We start from the raw sequence: 8,857 nt of genomic DNA on the forward strand, positions 1-8,857 counted from the left end.
AAAGAAAACTAAAAAAATATTAATAAATATAAAAAATATAAATATAAATATAATATAAATTAGCAATCAACAAAGCACCGAGACACAAATGACGACCGGGACACAGGGAGTATAAATGACGACCAGGACATAAGTAAAAAAAAAAACTAAAAAAACTAAAAAAAATGGTAAAAACTACAAAAAAACTAAAAACTAATAAAAAAACTAAAAAATCTAAAAATCTAAATAAACTAAAAAAGAAAAAAAAGGAAAAAAATAAAGGAGAAAAACAAAACTAAAAAACGAATGTATATACAGACCGGGACACCGGGATACAAATGACGACCGGGACACAGGGAATATAAATGACGACCGGGACACAGGGACACAACTACAATGGGGACGCCGGGGGGCACAGGGGGATATAAATGACGACCGGGACACCGGGACACAAGGAATATAAATGACACCCGGGACACTCAAAGAGAAATCACAGACTGGAACACCGGGACACAAATGACGACCGGGACACAGGGAATATAAATGACGACCGGGACACAGGGATTGTTCAGATTTTTCTATGGCTTTCACGAAAGCATTTCTTGCGAGTTCAACTTTGCTATTATTTTTCAGATGTAAGACTTTTAACGTTAGATGGAAAGAGATTTGTTTGATTAAGGCCTATGTTAAGGTTGGATTTTTTTCTATTATATGATTTTGCAAAATTGAAGCATTCATCCTTGTTTGAGTGTTTGTAATTTGGACGGCGAGAAAGTCATTTGGTCGAGGTTCTTTCCTCGACCAAATGAACTCGACCAAAACTCGACCAAAATTGAAGCATTCATCCTTATTTGAGCGTTTTTAATTTGGACGGCGAGAAAGTCATTTGGTCGAGGTTCTTTCATTATTCCAGATCTTTTGACAAGTCCAATTTCTAAAAAAAAATTAAGTTGGGTTATTTTAATGATAGTTAGGTGGAATTAAACATATTTTCATAAACATTTTCACGGGATTAGCTGTGTGAATAATTAGGGGTTCAAAGGTTCGTGCTACAGTTGATTTTATAATTACTTGGAAAATTAAAAATTGGTCCATTTAGACGTGTTAAAAAATCTTTTGACGCGGGTATGCGACCTGACCAAAAGGTTAATTTAGATATTTGACTGTTATTTTCGGAGTTATCATCAGCGAATATTAGGTATTGTTGTAAACATTTAGGTAGTTGAAGGTCGATCAAGGTATAATTTATATCTGCCTTCCGCATAAGAAAACGTCTAAGAGGACGTGTTTTCTGCACTGTTTCTTTAAAGTCAGATGTGGTGACACATTACGGATTATTTTGAAAATTAATATTTTATGGGAATATAAGGGGTCTTTACAGCCTATTAATTTGTCGAATATGATTACATCTGTTTGAGGCGCTATTTTTGAAGCAAAATTTTCGTCACATTTGCTACAGATAATGATTATTTTCTTTCATTCATCATAGTTCCGCTCATGAAGGTGGAATTGCCGACCGTTTCCTATTAAATTACTTGCTGAATAATGGGTTTTATAATTTTTGTAAATGCTGTATAGTATGTTTGGTTGTTCTAATATGACATTTTAATTTTTTCTTATTAGTATTGATAAAAATCTTAGGGGTCTTATAATCGCAAAGCCTTCATCATTATAAACTCTCTTGAAGTTTTCGCGAATCAATTTTGCTATTAGAGGATATTTTTTGGCGGGGGTTTTGTTAAGTAGGGTCGCAAAAGTTAAAGACGGAAGTCGTTACTTACATTGGAAGTCTTCTCTTCTTATTTTACGTGTAAAGGAACATAATAACAAGATGAATAAGATTTTTGTTATTAGATTATTACTGAGGACTAGGAACTTCAAGTAGAAGGTAGAGGGTTTGGTAACGTAAATCTCTTGTTGCATTCTTAACGGCAGTTTCTAAATCTTTGTCCAATAATTCGTGGTCGATTTTAGACAAGTTTGGCAAACTGGGTTTTACACGGAAACCAAAATGTTCGGTTTTTGGGGTATCTTGGGGTGTTTTTATTGACCTGGTTTTTACGTCAAAACTTTCCCCAATCTTCAACCTAGTAAGGTTTGGATAACTTAAGGTTCTTTTTAATGACATTATTTTTTTCAATATCTGTTAGTTAAAAGCGAGTTAGTTAGTGAAATAGCGGTTACCTGATTGACACCGGTTTCTTCTAGAATTGGGTATGACGTGTTTATTAAGGGTATTGATTTTCCTTTTTCACAGCCAACCAAAATTTTCTTTTTATTTAATCAGTCCTCCTTTGTCTATAAATTAGAAAAAGTACATAAAGGGTGTGGAAATAGTTTGCTGAAACACTGTTTTAAGATCGTCAATGTCATAATTTTCCGTAATTCTCAATATTGGTCCATAATTGGTCAGTAATTTACTTTCTGATTTTAAAAGATAGGGGGTTGTAAATGTTAATTGGAAGTCTTTGTTGCCTATTTTGGGACCATTTCCAATGTACATTAAATAATTCTTTAGGACAACGGGGATTTGGAGGCTATTTATAGAATGATAAATATCCCTTTTTCTTTAGATTTGGCGTACTTGCTTCCGGCATTGATCTTTTAGACTTAGTTTATTTGGGGCTGTGTGAATTATCTTGTAAATCAATTGCTTACGAAAGCATAGCGGGTTAGCTCTGTCCAGCAATTTTTCATGCACAATAACGGCTTTATTTGGTAAAATTTTCATCATTCATGTAGAATTTAATTGTTACATTTTTTTTAATTCTATATATTGTTCATCATAAATATAATGGGTTGTGTTGTTTACAATCATTGGGTCAAAATCTGCACTGTACCATAAATAATTTTCGTATATCCCCAACAGTATATTTTCATCTTCAACTATTTTATAATTTAAGTCTAACAGCAATTCCAGAAACTTTAAGGGCCAAACTATTTTGAAACCTGATTCTTCTTGCATGTGCCAAAAGTTTTCGCGTATTAAAGATGCTATTAAAGGATACTTGCCGGGGGGCATTGCACGGAGTAGGGCTGCGAAGGTGTATAAAGCATTTTCGTGCCCATAATTGTAATCTTTACTCATTATATCTTGTCAGAAAGAGCCATATAATAAAATGATCATACCGTGTATAATGAAGTCGTCATTAAAAATGACGGGAACTTGTAATAAAGAACTTAAGGTACTATATTGTAAGTTCCTTATTGCATTTGTTATTGTGGATTCAAAGATTATTTCACGTAACTCATGGTCTATTACCGAGAGGTTTTGTAAACTTTGGGTTTTATTTGGAATCCAAAATTCTTGTCTCGTAGGTACTAGGTCTTGGTTGGGTTCTAAAGCATCGGTACTACTTAAGGCTCTTCGTCGCGGCATTTTTTCTCTGTTAGTACTAGTTACGCATACAAGCAGGCTAATTAGCTAATGGGTAATTACCTTTTCGGCCTGGAGTCCTTCTGGTGTTTCGTCTAAAAATTTATACATTTTCTTTATCATTTGAATTTTTTTGATTTTAGTTTACTTTTGTACGCGTCTTTTTTTGCATCTACTGATTTTTTTCGCTTTAAGAAAATGTTATTTCCCCTTACTGCATATTCTTGAGACGTTGGGTCATACATAAATTTGGCATAATGTCGGATTTCATCTAAGGGGTGGTGTATTCCTTCGTACTTGATACAATTTTTATTTTCTTCGATTTTGTAACAAATTTTAGGTGGTCAACATTTATCAATTAAAAGTAGATCGGTTTGATTGGGGCCCATACAAAACCAGCAGCGTATATTAAATCTTTGTTGTAGTTTTCTTATTAATGGTTGAAGGCTTGTTAAATTCTTTCCTTTTTTACTTTTATTTGAGTATTTAATTTTTACTTCCCCTCTTGCAGGTTGGTACTTTGGGGTATTTGCTAATTTTAAGCCAAATCTATAGGTATGAGGCTCGAATTTTGTTAAATCGTAATTGAGGTACCACGTTTCAGCGTACACTTCTTTACCATTCTCGTCTTGAACTAAGATCGCAGCCTCGTATATAAAATTTTCTTTAGCATGATTGAGATAAATTCCGTATCTATGCTTTGGACATATTTTGGTAGTAAATTGGGTAATCCATTAAATTTAGAAGGGTTTAGCAACTTGGAAAAATTGTAAATTTGTAATTTGAATAACAATCAAAGAAATACAACTTATAAGGATTTATAATCGAATTTGTTCAAAAAATGTGCGAGCATCGTATTTTATGGGTAGAATTTGTTGGTATAATATGGATTGAAGCAATGAAGAAATAGTAATTGGGAAATCGGACAGATACAGCTTAAAATTTGGTGGAACTCAGACAAAATTCGTAAGCAGTAACTATATCAACTACCGACTATTGGCTTACGGGGAATTGGGATTACAATTTAATTTCACTTGTTCACTTTATTACTGGCTGTAACAATGAAGAAGTAGCTTTCAAGGAGTCCTCCTAGGTGATATGTAGAAAAACAAGCTGAAACACGCTAAGTTTTTCTACCATAACCCATGAGGGCGTCCGTTATCGTTATTCCAGGTTGCGTGTATAGTAGACTGCTCTTAACCTCGGTTGCAATTCTTGTTTCTAAACTAAATCTTCTTGTTTGGTATGCATAAGCTATTGCAATATTAATAAGCTTTCTAATTAATGTTTTGTTATTGTTAAATTATTCTTATGGTAATATATGTTAACAAAGCGACGGGTTATATTATTGGAGAAATTAAAGTTCAAGAAATAGGAAGAGTCTCGCCCACTTATCTCGCGAAACGTTTAGTTGACGGGGCAGTCCCAAATTCTAGTCGCAAATATTTAGAACTTTATGTTACAAGAATAAGCGGTTTTTATTTTAGGGATATTTTATCGGATCAGTTTACAATAGGGAAATAGCAATTAGAAAATTATGGGCGGCAAATAGGAACACATTTGTTTCTTGGTAACAGTTTGCTAGGGCGCTTGTTGGCAATTAAATTTTTTGACTTATTTTTGGAATAATAATGCACTTTATATTAGGTGTCTGTTAAACGATGATACAACCATACAAGTTACCTTAAACATAAGGTTTCAATTCCTGTTAGGCCAGTGTTAATTATAGAAGTGTTGATAATCTTTAAGGTTTAGGAGTTATTTTGCGGTTAAGAAAAAGGCTAATGAAGCAATTGCACTCTTGTGGTTATTATTGTTAAAAAGATGATTCGAAACTTACTTAGAATAATGAGCACTCTTTGACAAGGTAGGCCAATATTTTCAATCGGAGTCTTAGCAAACTTTCTGAAAGGTATTTTCTTTTAGGGATGTTTATTACGGAGCGGTTCCTTGGTGAGGAGCAAAAAAAATTAAATTGAATTTTTTTAATCATATCTTGATTTTATCAATAAATAGCTATTTTTATTATACCCCGAACTGATAGATTGTTTATTTATAATCTAATCTGTCTGGTTCTTTTATAACACGGCCCGATCTGGTTGTTACCTTTTCTTCTGAAGGCGCTGTTTTCTTCTTCGGTTTTGCTAGCGATATTAAGTCAAATTTTTTGTATTGTTTCTTAAGGAATTTTTGACCTTTCAGTTGTGCCTTTTTTGCTTGGGCCGTTGCACTGTGTGGTCTTATTCCTTCCGAGTCCTTGAACTTATTGGCGTCTGATTCACTGTCAGTATCTGAGGAACTAGTAGATGTAGATATAGTATCTGGTTCTCTTGAAGTAGAAGTTTGAGATTTAGGTGTTGACCCTGCTTGACTTTCGTAAATTTCTTCTCCTCGCGAAGTAGAGGGTTTACTGATTGATTCGTCCTGTTGATTTCTTGGCTCAGGAGAATTGAAGGATTCTTGGGAGCTTTGGGAGGATTCAAATGTCTTCTTGGGGTGCCTCCATTGCTTGAAATCCATATCTTCCGGGGAGTGCGGAACTGATTGCATCAGGGTTTCCTTCCAAGATAACCAGTCCTTTGGTTTTGCTTTTGAAACGGTTATATCGTGATACTGGTGTTCATCAGTAGCTGGATTAGTATTAAATGTACTTTGTCTAGTTTTAATTGGGTAATTAATAAGGTCCATGGCTTCTCGTGAAGTTTGTCGTTGGGGCTGGTTGACCTTTTCTGACTATGTCACCAGGGGTCTGTATAGCCTTATTTAATTCATCATGTAACGAAAAATGTCTGTCTATTGGTGTGACAGGTTTTACCAAATTGTCGGGAAAACGTTTTGGAGGGTAAGGAGTTGAAATTCTATCAGGAAAAAATTGCGTTTGTGGAGAAATCGTATAGTCCAATGCTTCTGACTCCTCACTTGAAGATGAGTCGCTTTTCTTCCATCTCCGCGTGACGGGGGTATTTTTTACCCCCCACGCTCATTTTTCCCAGAGTCAATGGATCAGAAATTTTGAGATATTCATTTTGTTTTACATAGTCGAAAACCATACTTACTCCCCCACAATCCCTGGGGTCGGGGCTGCAAATTACAAACTTTGACCAGTGTTTACATAGAGTAATGGCTATTGGGAAGAGTACAGACGTTTTCAGGGGGATAGTTTTGGTTAGGGGGTGGGGTTGAGGGGAGGGGGCTATGTGGGAGGATCTTTCGTTGGAGGAATATGTCATGGGGGAAGAGAAATTCAATGAAAAGGGCGCTGGATTTTCTAGCATTACTATAAAAAAAGCAATAAAAAAATAAACATGGAAAAGTTTTTTTTAATTGAAAGTAAGGAGAAGCATTGAAACTTAAAACGAACAGAGATTATTACGCATATGAGGGGTTCTAAAAAAACTTTAGCATAAAGAGCGAGGTATTTAGGAAGAAATAAATACTTCGCTCTTAATGCTAAAGTATTTTTAGTAATTTCAACTATTTATTCTACGGCCTTTATGGTTCAGCGATCACTCTTAAAGAATTGGGACAAAACTTAAAATATAGTTTAAAGAGCGAGGTATTAACGAGGGGACAAACCCCTCATATACATAATAAAAAAATAAGAACATAAAAGTTTGTTACGTAATTTAATTCTTAAGTTACGTATATTTTTTACTAATAAAAACGATCGTTAAAAATTAGAAGTTTTAGTTGCCTTTTTAAGTAACCGAAAAATTGTAGGGCAACTAGGCCTCCTTCCCCGCCCATTATTTCTCAAAATCGTCTGATCAAAACCTGGAGAAATCCATTTAGCCCCCCTCCCCAAAGAAAAGAATTAATATGCAAATTTTATTTTAATAATTTATGTGCGGAGAGCCAAAATGAAACATGTGTTAATTCAAAAACGTTAAAAATTAAATAAAAAACTAGTTTTTTAACTGAAAGCAAGGAGTGACATTAAAACTTAAAACAAACAGATATTACTCCGTATATGAAATGGGTTGTCACCTCTGCAATCTGTCGCTCTTTACGCTAAAGTTTGACTGTTTGCCACAATTCTACTTTTTAAAACAATTAAAAACTTTAGCGTAAAGAGCAAGGCGTTGAGGAGGGGACAACCCATTTCATATATGGAGTAATTTCTGTTCGTTTTAGGTTTTAATATCGCTCCTTACTTTCAGTTAAAAAATCTAGTTTTTTTTTATTTAATATAAACAAGAATTGTATTTATTTTGGCTGTATTTAGACTGACAAAGCAAAAAAAAGAGATAGTTTTGTCACGAATATCAATTCATCTATCAATTTAGAATCTTCAGAAGAAACTAAACCTAATTGAAAGTCAAACAACTAAACTTTCAATTCAACAAATATGTTGCCTGAAACGGAAAGTAATGAAACCTTCATAGGATAAAATCTTGTTGCTAAGCTTTAATGGGTAGTATTTGCCTCCCAATTTTTTTTTCTTTTCTTTTTTTGAATTTATATTACTTCAGTGGAACACTGTCTCGTCTATTGATTACATTATTTAATTTTGTTTCAATTGATATTTAAACTTTTGAATCACACCCTGACCTTCTTCTGTTTAGTATATGGACGGGCTATTCATTATTTGGTAATCTGTCGACATTGTCTTGGATTTTGGTTGTTTCTATTAATATGTTTTCGTGGAACGTTTTTGAATAGATTAAATAGAAGGCTATAAGAAAAGGTCTATTGGAGGTAGGAACTTTATAAGGAGGGATAAGGAGTGAAGTGCTGAGAAGAGTGGGATGGAAGAGGAGCTTGCGTTGCTATGCTGATCTCCGTCAGCTTCATACTACAATGAGTTGTCGAGAGCAGTGGTAGTAACAAGATTTTCATCATTATAAACTAACATTACTATTTTCTATTATACAGCCATTTTGTTGGGTTGTGACCATTATCTTCTAGTAAAATGGTAAAAACTGAGCATAATTATTCATCAAAATAAGATCAGAATAAAAGTATACGACTTCTATAGTTTTAGATGTTCAAATGCGGCAATAATATTTTGTTGTGCTGTTGGTTCTTTCGGCAAATATGCATATTGATAGAATAAAGAAATTGTAGTAAAATTAAACTGTCTTTATTTTGTTATTGCCATAGGATATTAACAGAGAAAACAACAGCCCCAAAAATAGGGCAAGTGAGTGAAAATAAAGGGAATCTTGGGAAGAATTGACCGAATCTTTTGATTTTCCTGAAGACCATGTGTGGGGCCCCCATTCACCCTTTAAGTACATGCCTGATACACGATGTATTATGATCTTTGTCGACACAAGGAATGAACAATGTATTTTCTGTTAGCTCTTAAAAAGAAACAATAATCAAATAATTATTAACCGAACTCTTTCTTATCAACGGTCCAAAAACGAAGCTGCCTACTGACCACAGGCTCAACATTATTTGCACCATGGTAAGCGTGGGGCACTCACCATGGTGAGTCACATGGTGACTCACCATGTGAGTCAAAGTATTTTGTATAAGTATGCTTTGTTTCTGTTC

The 8,857-nt window shown here is 34.2% G+C and overlaps 1 protein-coding gene across 1 annotated transcript; it reads right to left on the reverse strand.

Annotated features, from left to right (window-relative positions):
* Positions 1-5,404: 5,404 nt before the first annotated feature.
* Positions 5,405-6,043, reverse strand: LOC136025724 (uncharacterized). Its single transcript, XM_065701709.1, has one exon. It carries the CDS (start codon positions 6,041-6,043, stop codon positions 5,405-5,407), a length of 639 nt encoding a protein of 212 aa, XP_065557781.1.
* Positions 6,044-8,857: the final 2,814 nt, after the last annotated feature.

The sequence above is a fragment of the Artemia franciscana genome, chromosome 4 (assembly GCF_032884065.1).
Source record: "Artemia franciscana chromosome 4, ASM3288406v1, whole genome shotgun sequence".
Lineage (NCBI taxonomy): Eukaryota > Metazoa > Arthropoda > Branchiopoda > Anostraca > Artemiidae > Artemia > Artemia franciscana.